Source organism: Macaca nemestrina, chromosome 7 (genome assembly GCF_043159975.1).
Source record: "Macaca nemestrina isolate mMacNem1 chromosome 7, mMacNem.hap1, whole genome shotgun sequence".
NCBI classification, from domain to species: domain Eukaryota; kingdom Metazoa; phylum Chordata; class Mammalia; order Primates; family Cercopithecidae; genus Macaca; species Macaca nemestrina.
Window position 1 is genome coordinate 47,205,151 of NC_092131.1, and position 16,606 is coordinate 47,221,756.

The window sequence follows — 16,606 nt, forward strand, 5'->3', positions numbered from 1 at the left end:
CTCTGTAATGTTATCCTCAGAGGGACTAAAAGAGTCAAAGCTTCCCACCATTCATAGAATACTGATTTTACCTTGTCCTCATTAAAAAGTAACTGATATAACTGAAAATCCAAACTCATTATTTCTGCCCATGCTCAAGTCTAGACGGATCACGAGACAAATTTTCTGGAATAAATTCAACCACTGTCATAAATTCTGAAGCCAATAGTTTGACCATTACCAATTTTTCCTTTACCATAGTAAAGGAAATAATATTACATAAAATTCATAGCATATAATTCATTATTTGTGAATTTTCCCAACTATTGACACTAAATATTTCAGTTTTTTCACTTATATATCCATAGAACAACTGAATTGTTACCTAGAAATATGGAAATATATAAGAAAGAGTTATAAAGGCATTTGGAACTTGTAATATTGTGATTTATGATAAGAAATACAAATGGTGTTCATCCCATTTCCTGGTACTCATCTCCTAAAACCTTTGTAGTCTCCAAAATGGTGTCTTTTTGTATGCTAATGAGATGGCTGGGGGGCGGTCCTGGATAGCCTCAGGATGGGGGCCTATTGCAAAGGGAACCAACTTTGCAATTACCTCTGGGAAGAGGTGAGGGACAGGAGGTTGAGTTGATCACCAGTGGCCAGTGATTTATCAATCCTGGCTATAGGAAAGAAGCCTCCATAAAAACCCAAAAGGACAGGATTCATTGAACCTCAAGGTTGCTGAACACATGGAGGTGCTAAGATGGTAGCCCACCCTGAAAGGGCATGGAAGATGCACGTACCTTCCCACATACCTTGCCCTATGCATCTTTTCCATGTAGCTGTCCATCTGTATCCTTTGTAACATTCTTTATAATAAACCAATAGACGTAAGTGTTTCCCAGAGTTCCGTGAGCCGCTCTAGCAAATAACTGAACCACAGGAAGGGATCATGGGAAACTTTTTATAGCCATTTAGTCAACAGCACAGGTTACCACCTGGAGCTTTCGACTGATGTCTGAAGTTGGGAGCAGTCGTGTGGTACTGGGATCTTACCCGGTGGGGTTTGCACTAATTCCAGTTAGTGTCAGAATTGGGTTAAACTGTAGGAAATCCTGTTGGTGTCTGCTGCAGAACTGCTTGGTGTGGTACAGAAAAGAAAAGAAAAGAAATGAAATAACAACCATAAAAAAAAACCACACATTTTGGAGATCAAGTGTTCTGTGCTGAGTATGTGTAGCAGGGGAAAATTTGTTGTTTTTTCCCTACTATATAGGAGTCTATAGATAAAATAACTAGTAAAAAATACACGGTACAAAATTAACAATTATTAAGTCACAAACCCCATCTTCAATCATAATTTACTGGTCTATTATAGTTTTTATTTGTATCTATACCTATTTATACTTAGTATCTTTACAATGAGCCAGGCATCCTGAGAGTTTTACAAAATTACTTCACAAAATACTCAGGAACTCTATAATGTAGGCATAATCTCTTTTTTAAGAGTTGAGTAATTAAGGCTTAAAGAAGTAAAGTGATTTGCCCAAGGCCAAACAATTAGTATACATAGTAGAGAAGCCACAATTCAAACCTCTAATAATATTATAAGGACGACCTGTTTTAAACAATTCTGAAATAACAAAATTCAAATTTACAATTTTAATCATGAAGCTATTCATTTCATAAAAATTTTATTTAGGTCACATTAAAGTACTCACCAAGGATTATCTTAAGTCTTAAGAACCTCCATTTTCTTTAAAATAGAATGGAATTAACCAAATTTCTATTTACTTACATGTAACTCTTCAGGGATATCCATGTGAAAATTAGAATATACTATAAGTTTAGTGAAATAACATAACTGGAGACATTTAAAAGCTAAGAGAAAATAATCACCTGATACTCACCTAGTTAATTATATGCCAAAAGATCTGATAAGATTATTAATTTGATTTACATTTCAAAATACATTTATAGATTCAAATTAATACTACCTGTATATCACAAGACTTGAGAAAGGGCACATGACTTCTTTAGTCATGACACTTTGATCTACCACATAAGTGCAAATTATATATTAAAAATAGAACAAATTAATAACACTTGGTCAAGTTTGGTTTTCTGTTTTTTGGCAAAATGGTAAACTACCTAAGCTGTTTGGCACAAACTTATGGTTTTATAGGACATAACTGACTGCTCAATGTAATTTTTATTTTCTTTTTCAGATACAAATGAGTATTAATTTTCTATAACTCATATTTTATCAAGGTTAGATCTTCCAATGAGTTCAGAGGAATATGCAATGCTTGAAAGCGAACAGCTAAATCCTGTTTGTTGCACTCAGAAAAGGCGATTTATATCACAAATGAGTACTCTGCTCCCTTCTGGCTCACCCATAGATAATATTTTTTTAAACTCAGGGTTTTTTAACATCAGGGTTTTTTAACATCAGGGTTAAAATACTTAAAAAGTTTTCCCCTTTGTTTATGCATGGTATGTTTCTCCATAGTACTCCCCAAACCAACCACAGGCTATCAAAAGTACTTAAAAACAATTCTTACATTATCTTTTGACATCCATAGGTTATCTTTGTGACTCAGTTTATTTCCAGTTTGCATACAAACAAAATAGAATGAAGAAGCACCAAAGCCATAGAATCTCATTCCTAATTTATGTGCCTTCACTTGTTTCCAAAAGACTAAGATTTACTCACATGGATATTTATTGACACAAATTATCTAGTAATGAATGGGGGGGGGGAACTTTGAGGTCTGTTCACTGGTTCAACCAAGAATGATGTAATGAAGAATAGTAACCATAACCATAAGCTACATAAAAATAATTAGAATTATTTGTAAAATGATAAAGAAACAGAAGGCTGCATAATTATATCCACAGGATTTGAAACAAATAGATCAAAATAACTAACACCTGACCAAGAAACAAAGTTGTAGCTCTTACTTTAAGAGTTCAAAAGCTATCACCACACAGAGGGCACAATTGTATATAAAATGAAGTTTCTGGCCGGGTGCTGTGGCTCATGCCTATAATCCCAGCACTTTGGGAGGCCAAGGCAGGCAGATCACAAGGTCAGGAATTCGAGACCAGGCTGGCCAGTATGGTGAAACCCCATCTCTACTGAAAATACAAAAAGATTAGCCAGGCATGGTGGCACGCACCTGTAGTTCCAGCTAACCAGGAGGCTGAGGCAGAAGAATCATTTGAACCCAGGAGGCAGAGGTTGCAGTGAGCCAAGATCACGCCACTGCACTCCAGCCTGGGTGACAGAGTGAGACTCCGTCTCAAAAAAAAAAAAAGAAGAAATTTCTCTTATTCATGCATAAAATAGTGATAAGTAGAACTTTCTTAAATACTGAAGTCACAAATTACATAATTTCTCTAAGACCCTATGCCTGACGCTCCTCCACCCCCTGAGAGTTTAATTCCTATAAAATATACTTCAAATAATAAATCTGGCACAACCTTCATAATATTCCTAATCAAAATATGTTCACTGACTGACTGAACTCCACCTATGTGAATATGTAATAATTAAATCCTCATTTCTTAGTCATTATTTTATGCCCATTTTGAACCCTTCAACTTTCTCAAGGTTATTAAACAAATGAATTCAGTCTTTTCTGTCACATCTCAAAAGATCTATTTCCAGAAACCTTAATCATATTTATATATCTTTCCTTGGTTCCTCTCCAAGTTGAGCACATCCGACTTCATTTTACGTTTGACTTTTTTTAAGTAGAATAGATCAGGAAAAGAAAGTTATTATGCTGACTCCTGTCCCTTAAATTACCTAGTCCATACAATCAGTCCACTATTAGAAACAAGAGCTCAAATCTTAGCTCTCACAGGATACCTGAATCAGAATGTATAAGTTTATTAATATTTTCATTAATTAAATATGAGATGTAATAGAAAATTAGTTTCAGTGTCATCTTTTAAATGTGATCTAACCTCTCAAAGACTCAGTTTTCACATTTGTAAAAACAGGAATACCATCTATTTTATGAAGACATAAAAACAGAAATTAATACCTATTATAAAAAAGAACTATCATAGGTCACAAATTCTTAAGTAATGTTTGTATTCCTGCATATCCAGCAGCCAGACCATGCTGGCTTATAGCAGGCATTCAACAAAATCAACCCCTGGGATATAGGTGCTTAATGTTACTTTTCATCCTTCATTTCAGGATTGGATTTTCTAAAAAGAATAAAAATACTTAACTTCATAAACATTTAGACTTTCATCTGTATTCTGTGTCAGTCTCCACATTCAATAAACAATTGACACTAATAAATTCACATAAATACTATGCTATTCTAAATTTTACCTTTCCCTTGAACCAACTGTGATTTTTATTTCCAGTTTAGCCATTCTAGTGGGTATTTAGTGCCATGTTGTGATTTTAATCTGCATTTTCTTTCACCAGTCACTAATGAGGCTGAGGATTGGTTATCCTATTTTTAGAAATGCCTGTTCAAAACTCTAGATCATATATATGAGTTATTTATACCTTCTGGATCTAAGCCTTTTATCAGTTACATATGTTGTAAATAACTTTTGTCACTTTGTGGCTAGTTTTTTTCCCACTCTCTTAAGGATGTTTTTATTGTTTTACTTTTCTATTATCCATCTGGAAATGATCCAATGGGGTGGGGGTAAGTGATCCAATACTTTAACACACATTGAGAGTAATATAACTTAAGTATGTGACAGAATACTTATAACAATATTCAGCATTTGGTTCAAGGGCATTATAAAATAATTCATTTATATATCTAACTACAAAATATAACAAACATTAATGGTAACGTTATGGTTGCCAATTATTACTATTTACCACATGGCTAGCATACATTGGGCACCAGTTTTAGCATTTCATGTATAGATTTCAATATTCTGAACAATCATATGAAGTTAGCATTTCTCAACTTCCCAAATGAGAAAACAAAGTCAGAAGAGTAAAGTAATATCTTACCCATGGAAACATATCTAATAACAGTAAAGCTGGGATTTAATCCCGTTATGCCCATTTTCTTTCTTCTATACTTTACACTTTGGTAGTTCCTTATTAAGCAGTATTTTTCTTTACATTATTTTAAGATATGTTAATACTTCTGACATTTGAAAGTTTGAAACCGATCATGAATATCTGATATTATTTAAGTACCTACATAGCCATGATCATATAAAACGATGTTGAAATATGAAGCCTCTGCCCTCAAGATGTTTATAACCTAATAGCTAGCACACATATGACAAACAAGGTAGGCAATTTTAAAATTCAAAAAAAGTAGCTGGATGGGCAGTTGGGGAGAAAAATGGATACATAAAAGGAAAGAAAAATATTCATATATTTACAAATCAAAGCTTGGCATTTTTATATTTATCACAATCTCAAAATAATGGTGATTTCTTTTTTTTTGTTTTGTTTTGAGACGGAGTCTCACTCTGTCACCCAGGCTGGAGTGCAATGGCTTGATCTCAGCTTACTGTAACCTCTGCCACCCTGGTTCAAGTGATTCTTCTGCCTCAGCCTCCCAAGTAGCTGGAATTACAGGTTCCTGCTACCGTGCCCAGCTAGTTTTTGTATTTTTAGTACAGACGGGGTTTCACCATCTTGGCCACGCTGGTCTTCAACTCCTGACCTCGTGATCCACCTGCCTCGTCCTCCCAAAGTGCTGGGATTACAGGCATGAGCCACGGCCCCCAGCCTTTTGTTTTTGTTTTTTTTGAGACGGAGTCTCACTTTGTTGCCCAGGCTGGAGTGTAGTGGCACAATGTCAGCTCACTGCAACCTCTGCCGCCCTGGTTCAAGCGATTCTCCTGCCTCAGCCTCCCAAGTAGCTGGAATTATAGAAAATTAAAGGTAATAGAAGTCTTAAATACCACTCAAAGAAAGATGTTCAGAAGAACATAAAGGCAATGTAAAGATAAAACTTTTTTTCCTCTCCAAATCTATATGCCTTGCTGCAAAACGTTAAACATTATTAAAAACAAACTCAGGGTAAGATACCTCTTCAGGCAAAAAGAAAATCTGTGCAACACATTACCCCTCCTCAATCCCCACTCAAAAGTAATCAGATAAACAGAGAGCACTGCTGCTAACAAGCTCTCACAGAATTCAGGGATAGCTAAAGGGAGAGTACTCGAAGTAGTGAGTTTTCAGTTTTAGAATTTGATCCCTTTGTCAGTCTTCAAGGTTGCTGACCTTAAAGCCAGGGTGTAAGACCCACCTGTTCATCCAGTACTTTAAAAGGCAGAGTAGAGGGAGGTTTATTAAATTTGCTCCAAGATGAGCTGAGATTGAAACTTCTTTCATCATTAAAAGTGTGCTCCTCAGCCGGGCACAGTGTAATCCCAGCACTTTGGGAGGCCAAGGCAGGCAGGTGGCTTGAGCTCAGGAGTTCAAGACCAGCCTGGGCAACATGATGAAACCCCACTGCTACCAAAATTACAAAAAATAGCTAGGTGTGGTGGCACCCACCTGTAGTCCCAGCTACTAGGGAGGATGAGGTGGGAGAATCGCTTGAGCCCAGGGGGCAGAGATTGCAGCGAGTCCAGATTGTGTCACTGCACTCCAGCCTGGTTGGAGCAAGACTCCATCTCAAAAAAAAATAAAAAATAAAGTATGCTCCTGCCTGAGCACACTGGCTCACACCTGTAATCCTAGCACTTTGGAAGGCTGAGGCGTTACAAGATTGCTTGAGACCAGGAGTTCAAGACCAACCTGGCCAACATAACTAGACCCTGCCTCCTCTACAAAAAAAAAAAAAAAAAACAAAGAAAAATTTTCTTAAAAATTAGCCCAGAGTGGTGGTGTGAGCCTATAAACCTGGTTACTTGGAAGGCTGCAATAGGAGGATGGCTGGAGCCCAGAAGTAGACTAGAGTGAGCTAGGATCTCACCACTGCACTCCAGCTTGAAGTGACAGAACAAGATCCTGTCTCTAAAAATAAATTTAAAATAAATAAATAATTTTAAAAGTATGCTGCTGAAGCAACTTTGCCACAATGGATATATTTCCTAATCTCCTCAAGGAAATAAATTGCAGAGTATTTTGTTCATATCATGTTCAGGTTAGCAGATTTATGAATCAGTGCTCTCCAAAAACTTTTACATCTGGCCATTCCAATTCATTTCGTTTTTAAATAAATAGAACATTATGAAACACAGAAAGACTACCAGCAACTACTCTCTCTAGTTGAAAAAAGGATGTAGATCTGATGCTGCCTCTCTTTAGGCCAAAGAAAAGCACTTGACTACCTAAGAGGTCTACCCAGGTTATATAAATTTCAAAATGTACCACAGGTAAAAATTAAAAGATAAGAACACAGAAGAGGAGGAATACATAATCTGTAATTCTCATTGGTAATGGAATGTAAAAATGTGATAGAGCGATGGAAATTTAGATATATCTACAAAAATTTTTTTTTTTTTACTTTGGCTGTACAGTGCATCAAATTCTTCTTTACCCAAATGTGAATCTCCCAATGGCAAAGCAAAATGCTCTGAAGTTAAGAAAAATGGGAATAATTTATTCAAAAAAGTTTTTTGAATAATTACACAGTACAATATTTAGTCCCCACAAGAACACATAAAGTTAGGTCACAGAACACATTATGTCCTTAAGGAAGCTCATCTAAAATGAGACCGGCATGGAAAATAGCCAATTGCAATAAAAGGCAGGAGCTACAATATATAATAAAAGTACGTATAAAATGTTAGGGGAAGCATCAGAATATGTAATTAAATTCCACACAAAAGACGGTTCATGAAAATCACACTTGATTGATGCCATAAATTATAAGTAAAGTTTTCATAAGCAGTTAAGTATATTCCAAACAGAGTAAACACCATAAAGTCACAGAAACTTGAAAATACTTCAGGATCTTCATTCTATTAAATGTGAGCCTAATATGTAAGATACAGTCATTCATTCAAAAATATTTAATGAAGGTCCACAGTGAACATTCATTAAATAGGTACTAGAGACAAACCTCGTTCTAGGTACACAGAATTTATATTCTAGCGGTAAAGATAAACATTAAACAGTGTACCCATAAGACACTTTCTGATAGTGATATATGTTATAAAGGGTTAAAAACCATACCATAGGCCAGGCATGGTAGCTCACGCCTGTAATCTTAACACTTTTGGAGGCCAAGGCAGGAGGATCACTTGAGCTCAGGAGTTTGAGACCAGCCTGGGCAACATAATGAGACCCTGTCTCTATATTAAAATTGTAAAAAGCATAACACAATGTGGACGGGGGCAGGAGAAAGATACTTCAGATAGAATAGTCAAAAGGTCAGTGTGAATTGAGCATAAGGAGCAAGGCAGAGTAGGGAAAGTATTCTCTTAACAGTATCTTTTGTCTGTTTCTAGAAAATGCTGTTTCTTACCTTAGGCCTTCTTTACTCCTCTTTTCTCTACCTATATTTTTGCATGGCTAACTCCGTTTTACCATTGACTTCTTAGTACAAATGTCCCTTTCTCAGGTGAGAAAGTAGATAGCATTCTGAATTTTATTCTAAGTGTACTGGGAAGACATAGGAAGATAGTAAGCAAGGAGGTGATGAGCTGATTTTTTTAATATTGTTTATTTACCATCATTCATTTATTAGGAAACCACTCAAAGGCTTATAGACTAGATTATGGGGTACACAGATGAATAGAGAGACCAGGTGGAATGTTACTGCAATAGTACAGTAAAGAAATGATGGCAACTATCCCAGGATGATAGAGGGGGAGAGAAGTGGGTAAATTCAAGATAAATTTTAAAAGTAGAGCCAACTTAGTACAAAAGTATCTAGATTTTCAAATTCTATAGTCAGCAACTGGAAAAAAAAAAGTTGCAAAAGACTTAAGATGAGTTCCTGTATCTTCTACTTAGACTGTAAGCCAGATCTTATTTTAATATTACATATACTATAAAAGAAAGAGAACTAGAAAACAGGAGCAGCTGCTACACATTTGCTAAAGTGGAAGCAACAATGAAATTAGAGTAAATATGACTTTATCCATTGGGGTCAACAGAAAGAAACAGTCCTTTCCCTCTTAAAATTAGAGTATTATCTCTAATTTAAAATATACTTTGATAACGTTTTGAGGCATTCCTTCCTGCATACTCATCATGCTCAATTTACAATAGGGGATACATTCCTGAAGTTTGTAGCTACATCGTGTCATCTGAATACAAGACTTCATTCCTGAAAATAAATGAGTTTACTGGTAAAACCAGTAAACTCCCACCACTTCAATACTGCATGTCATTAACACTGACTTTGAAATGCAGGCATACAATGATAAAAGCCAAACAAAAATTCTGCAACCTCCATCATCTTGAATTTTAAAACTATGTATAAAAATGAGTTTTATGTATATAAAAAATATGTAAAGATTTAAGGAATAAATTAATATAGCTATCTGTGTTATCAACTCATTATTATGAATAAAAACTAGCCTCAATTATTGAGAGCTTACTATAAGCCAAGTACTACACTGTGCACTTTGTTCACATTATTTCCCAACAAGTTTATGAGATCGGTATTATCATCACCATTTTATAGATGGGAAAAAAAGGCTTATTAGAAAGGCAAAGTAATTTGCTCATGTCAAGCAGCTGGCTAAATGGGTTGTTGAGAGTTGAACCCAGGTCTGTTTGGATTCAAAGTCCAAATCCATAACCATGACTTTGTAGTGCTGCCACAACTTTTTTAAAACCAGTTTTTAATTCATATAGAGTAGCTGTACATATTTTGTGATACTTTTATTTTAATACCTGTGTACATATATGCAATAATAAAAATAGAGTAATTGAGATATCTATCACCTCAAGCATTTATCTTTTCTAACCACATATTTTATACTACTCTAATGAGAGTATTTTAAAAGATAATTATGAATTTGAATGTTACATCTTTAGAGTGGCTACATCTCAAACATCTAAATGTTAAACACATGTTAAAATTAATATGCCAAAGTATATATTTTCTAAACAAACAAAAAAAAATCTGTCAAAGTATACAAAAACATCATTGGCTTATAAAATCTTTCCCTTGAATGCTAAAATAAACAAAATATAACAATACAATATAAAATAAAGTTTTTTAAACCCAAATTAATCTATTCATCAGTCTAGAAACTAAAAATGGCTTTCAGATTTTTTAAAAATATATATGTGAAGAAAACTGTTTAGAAGAAAACATTAATTGATACATTTACTTTCCCATTTCATATCTGCAGATGGTAACTACTCTCCAAACAATTTTATAAATGTTTTTCTACGCTACAAGCTTAAAAATGCAAGTAGAGTAAGAAAGTCATACAAACCCAATTCACATACAAAAATATTGTGTTGTATACTTTGAAAATTATTTGTTTCACTTTCCTCATACTGCGCCCATCCATATTTCCAGACATCTAAAACTAGATCAGACACTGTTCTTAAACATCTGAACATTTCGGTTTACTATAGAAATGGTGTAAAATTATAAAGCATAATCCTTGAAAAAATATCTTTCAAACAAGCAATTAAAATAAGGCTTACCATTTTGATGCCTGTGGAAAACGTCACTGGTTTTACAGGTTTGGGTTTCTCAAGTTGCATTTCTAATTGGGTAGATCTATCTTTATGCTGAGCCAAAAGCAGAGCAACAGGGAGATCAGAACTCTCCTGTAAGAATAGTTCAAGTTCAATAAGAAATGTAAAAAGGGAAAACTAAAAACAACAAAACTTTTATTTTAAATTATGTCCTTTCCATAAGCATTTCATGTCAAACTAAATATTCACATTACCGAGGACACTTTACAAAAAATACTAACATTCCATAATAAGAAAAGGCTGTTGTAGACTCATAAATCAAAATAACCTGCAAACAAGTATTTTTATAAAATCCACATTAAAAGTTCCTATTTCAACTAGCAAACCAACCACATTTATTAAAACGAAAAAAATAAGCTAATCACAGAAAGCATAGTACAAAGTACTATAACTTAGATCAGATGTTTATCTAAGACGCATTCTTTTTACCAGTAAATTTAGACCAGTTTGAAATTGTTTCCCATTAGATTTCACCTGAGACCGTTTGGAAATGATCCTTGTTCTATTTTGCACAATGAAACTATTGTAAGTACAACCAAAAGTGTATTTATTTTCTCCTTTTCTAACTTAATTTTAAAATTTAAGTCTATGTTTTTTAACTTAAGTAACAAAATGACAGTGAAACATTTTAATATCTTATATTAATTCTAAGCACACTGACACATTTTAATACCATGAGCAAATTACTAATTTTTATACGTAGACTGTTATTTATTCTGTTTAACAAGAAGTCCTCTTACATCTTTAAAGGGCTGTGGAACTAAGGTCTAAACTAAATGATATCCAGACATTTTCCTTTCTGAGTTTTCAGTTAAATAAGAACCCAAAAACATATGCAGAAGGAGGTACCAGGAGGAAAAGATCTCTCTCTCTCTCTCTTTCCTACACACACATACAAACACACACACACAGAAAGAGACTGAGAATTTTCTGTATCTATAAACAAAGATGAAGGTACAAACACATTTTTATACTAGAATATACTAGAATACCTTTTATATTATGTGCTAAAGCATATTGTTCAAAGAGGCTATAGATGTTAAAATAGTGACTACACAGAATTTAATCCTGAAGAAACTCTATTATTAACATTTCACAGCATAAAGTAAACATACAGATTTTAATTTTCTTTCCAAATCTAGCAGCTTAACAATTTTTTAGGCATAAATGTGGTTAATTAATATACTTAAAGGAATTGGTTTAAGGTTACAGTATAGAAATAACTCAAGCAACTTAATTCAATAGAATTGTCCTAGAATAAATTTGCACACCAAGATTTTATAATAGAAGTGTTTTGCAAGAGCAGTGTTACAAAGATTAAAACTTTTAATAGTAAATGGAAGAACATAAATTTTATTTCTTTATAAGATATAACCTTATTAAGGGGCAAAATCATTAAGACCTGGCTTTAACAATAATGAAGGAAAAGTGATGAAATATAGTATGAGGAGAATATACTAGAATACCTTTTATATTCTACACAAAGTATTAGTAATACATGAGTAACCGTATTGCTAAGATTCCTTGCAGCTATTCTAGATTTATATTAAGAATTTTATAATAAAATATAAAATTAAAGAACATTTTTAATGGGCTGTGGCCAAAAAAAATATTTTAAAAGCTACTCTATCTTTTCACATGTAGAAACTAACAAAAGAAAAATAAATTTCCTTAGCTAAAAAGTTAAAAGTATTGCTTTTCAATTTATACTCTAAATCAATTCAAGTGCTCTTCCTTAACTGGTATTTCCTTTAAAAAGCAAAAATTCTTATATAAAAGCAATGTATTAACCTCAAAAAAAAAAAAGTTGCTAGTCAAGACTTTGGCTTGTTTTAATCCTGGTTTCACATTCACATAAAAGGAACTGAATGTTAAAGTGTCTTGGTAAACAGCTGAAATCTAATAAAAACAAACATTCTAAGGATCTAAAACAGTTTTGATACTGAAGCAAAGAATTTAGTTCCAACCTACTCTATTCTATTTTAGCACTCAAATTTTGAAGCTTAGAAGCATTACTAAGTGTTAAACTAGAATTAAGTAGGAGTTCCAACAACAAAAAATATTAATGGAGTAAAATAAACTATGTGAAACATGCATGCTCTGGGGAATACCTAACATGCAGATTTAGCCTTTCAAGTTATTTCATTCTTTGCATTACATTTTACCTTAAAAGGTTCCCTCACCTATATTAATTGCCTGAAGGCACACTGTTTAATATTTAAAGAAATTTTAATAAGAACTGCCTGTAATACTCATTAAAAGCTTTATAATGACCATTTTTAAAAGATTATTTTAACTGACTTTCAGCAAGCCATCTGGCAAACAATATTTCTAATAAAAATCACCTACTGCGTTTGACAACAATATTAGCCCATACAAAATTTAGACATAAACTGAAGCGAATTTTCAAACAGGAATATAAAAAGATTTAATAAGTCAGGACCTGTTTAAAAATCTTTTTCCAAACTGTTTTTTAAAATTGAATTTACAGTTAGGATTAAATAAATGGACCTTTTAGCCAACATTACTGCAAATGCTAAGCCATAAACATTAAGACCATAACATTAAAACCCCGTCACATACAGTATAATACAATGTGAATACTTTTTAAAAGGTTAAAAAGTGACTTTTGGCACAAAGACCAGAACCAAAAACAGGAGGAAAACAATTCTAATAAGTAGTACTTGTGTAAATTAGGTCCAGAAATTAATTCTAAGAATTAAGCTTCTAGACATATTTACAAATGCTATTGTTTTTTAAACAAAATCTCACACATGAACATACACAGAAAAAGAAATACATTATTTTACTTAGTTAATAAAGATTCAAGAGGATAAAAATAAATTTAATGAATTCATTAGTCATAAAAATTTAAAGTATTTTAACATTTACAACAAAAATTTTATAAAGACTGAAAAATAAACATAACAAAATCTTTAAAAATAAGTTTAAAAATGAAAACCAGAAATTCAAACTGCAGTGGTATTCTAAACCAATCTGTTGTAATTAATTGCACTAATGAATACAGTAAATTACTAAGAATTATTTAACCACCATGTTATATGATCTAAACAGTGAGGAAAGTATGTGCAGTAATGACTTGCAGGTGAGGAAAACAGGAAGTGGGAGAAAGAACTCACAAAAATCAATATTAACTCCAGATTACACACAATGTACAACAATGGTAGTTTCACATCTTGCTTCATGCCTCACTGAATCAAAGGAGAGCTTCATGCCAATAGCAGCTCAGTGAGGCAGCAAAACAGTACTTTAAAGACTAAAAGAATATGCGGCTGGGTGCGGTGGCTCACGCCAGTAATCCCAGCACTTTGGGAGGCCAAGGCGGGTGAATCACAAGGTCAGTAGTTCATGACCAGCCTGGCCAAGATGGTGAAACCCCATCTCTGCCAAAAATACAAAAAAGTTAGCTGGGCATGGTGGCAGGCACCTGCAATCCCAGCAACTCAGGAGGCTAAGGCAGAGAACTGCTTGAAACCCAGGAGGCGGAGGTTGCAGTGAGCCAAGATCACGCCACTGCACTCCAGGTAGGGCACAGAGCAAGACTCCGTCTCAAAAAAAACAAAAGGAAAAAGAATACGCAAGAATAATTGTTATGCAAAGCTGGCTAACCTCAAAGTAAAATCTAAAAACCTTTTTTATTAGATGGAACATAAAATGTTAAAAGTATATTTTCTATCAAAGTTCTATATTTGGGATTAATTCAATTAATTATATAGAAGAGAAGTATTACTTAAAAAAGAGCCTGTAACTCTTCATATAAAATGATAAGGGGAAGAATCTTTCAATAAAACAATTATAATTAGTAATTATATACTAATAATTAGTAACATCAATTTACTAATTCATTTTTTAAAGTTTTCAATTTCTCACCAAACAGCTACAAAACTATAAAACACAACATGTCATTTCACTGTTAAAGCCATACCTGCCACTTAATAGTTTCAAGAAAGAACTAATGAAAGTTGCTACAGAAAGCATCATTACTCTATTTAATATGCTGCTGTCCTCATTTTTAGAGTCAAATTCACATTCCACTCATAGAAAATAGAGTTTTATGACAGCATTTTCTATCTAAGCCTCAGTAATGCCCTTACCCTTATTTTCCCTTTAGTTTCGCACCTCCTTACAATTTAAGTAATCTCGCTTTCTCTTTTTCTACTCTTGGTTAACTGACTTATATGCTTTTTTGGCAAAAGCACAGTAGAAAAACACACATATACATATTTTCCCCAATCATAGGATAATAGCATTATCAACTAGACAAGAAAGTGTATTAACACTGCGCGCGCGCGCGCACACACACACACACACACACACACACACACACACACACACAAAAGCCTCAGGGAAATAAATTATATGAACATAAAGGGAAAGAGAAGAATGCAAAAAGACTTTCCTGGAGAGGAAGATTTTCTAGTTTGTGAAGTCATCAATATCATACAGGGTTATAAATATCAAGTAATATAGTAACAAATCCATGAAACACTTCATAAACCTTAGTTATTATTACTGTCATTATCTAATAAGGTTGACTACCTAGGAAGCTAATTGCTGGAAAACAAAAATTTGCAAAAACACTGCTATTTCTTTCAAGCAAAAATACACTATTTTTTCATGCAAAAATATAAAATATACTGTCACAAAGTAGACAGAGTCAATATAAACTTCAGCATGGAGCCAAAATGAGCTCATTATTAGAAAAATAGCATTAATCAGGAGAAAAGTGCTTCAGAAACAATGTCTTTTAGTCAGTTAGCTTAAAGCCATATAAACAATCTATTAAGAATATACTGGCTCATCTCAGTTATAATGTTACTCTCTCATCTGAAAATAAAATGGATATTAAATAAAAAACTTTTTAAAAATATATAAGTAATGGCTCACGCCTGTAATCCCAGCACTTTGGGAGGCTGAGGCAGGCGGATCATGAGGTCAGGAGATCGAGACCATCCTGGCAAACACGGTGAAACCCTGACTCTACTAAAAATACAAAAAAAAAAAATTAGCCAGGCAAGGTGGCGGGCGCCTATAGTCCCAGCTTCTCGGGAGGCTGAAGCAGGAGAATGGCGGGAACCCGGGAGGCGGAGCTTGCAGTGAGCTGACATTGAGCCACTGTACTCCAGCCTGGGTGACAGAGCGAGACTCCGTCTCAAAAAAAAAAAAAAAAGAAACAAAAATATATAAGTAAAATATACTAGAACCTCATTTTAACATCGTTCTTCAAGTTACACAAAGTAGTGGCATGTCCACAAACAATATCTAGGAAATCACTTTAAATCCTTCATAGTTGGCAAGATATAAATAAATAGGCATAAGGTTAACACAAATTACAATATGAAAATGAAAGTCATTTTCATAATTCTTATCACTAAACTGATATCGGGATAGAGATTGAGTATCCCAAATGAATTTATATTTTGCCAAATTCTAGAAAAACATAGTTTTCCCAGTACATACTGTGTGGACTAAAGATGGCCATCACACTCCCATTAGGAGGTGAGATCTATATCCATTCCCTTTGAAACTGAGTGGGCTCTTTTGCTAATATGGTGGAATCAATGCTGCACCAGTTTCCTAGCCCAAGCCCTAAAATGTTAGCATCTTCTACTTCCTTATGCTTGGAATATTTTCTCTTGTAACCCTGAGCCAATGTGTGAGAAGTACAATCACAATGTTACAGAAATTGATGCAGTTTCTGATGTAGTCAGCCCCTTCACTAGATTCACGGTAAGGACTCCCCTCTACTAGACCCACTGCACCCAACCCCATGTGGGAGGGAGCACATGGGTGAGTCAGTGCAGATCTAGCTGGCTGCTCCAAGCACCAACACAGGAACAAGTTTTGTGTGGGGCCCACAGTCAGACCAGGCACAAGCAAGCAAGTGCAGGACCCAGCCATCCGCTCCAGGCATAGATACAGAAGCAAACTCCATGTGGGGCCCACAGCCAGACCAGGCATGTTGCCTCA

General features: G+C 34.2%; 1 protein-coding gene across 2 annotated transcripts in view; it reads right to left on the bottom strand.

The window, feature by feature from the left end:
* LOC105473658 (MNAT1 component of CDK activating kinase) overlaps nt 1–16,606 on the bottom strand; it is a 244,838-nt gene that overhangs the window by 146,833 nt on the left and 81,399 nt on the right. For both annotated transcript variants that reach the window (XM_071100058.1, XM_071100057.1), the window contains exon 6: nt 10,562–10,687. In XM_071100058.1, coding sequence (XP_070956159.1) covers nt 10,562–10,687 — 126 coding nt within the window. The remainder of the gene's footprint in view (nt 1–10,561; nt 10,688–16,606) is intronic.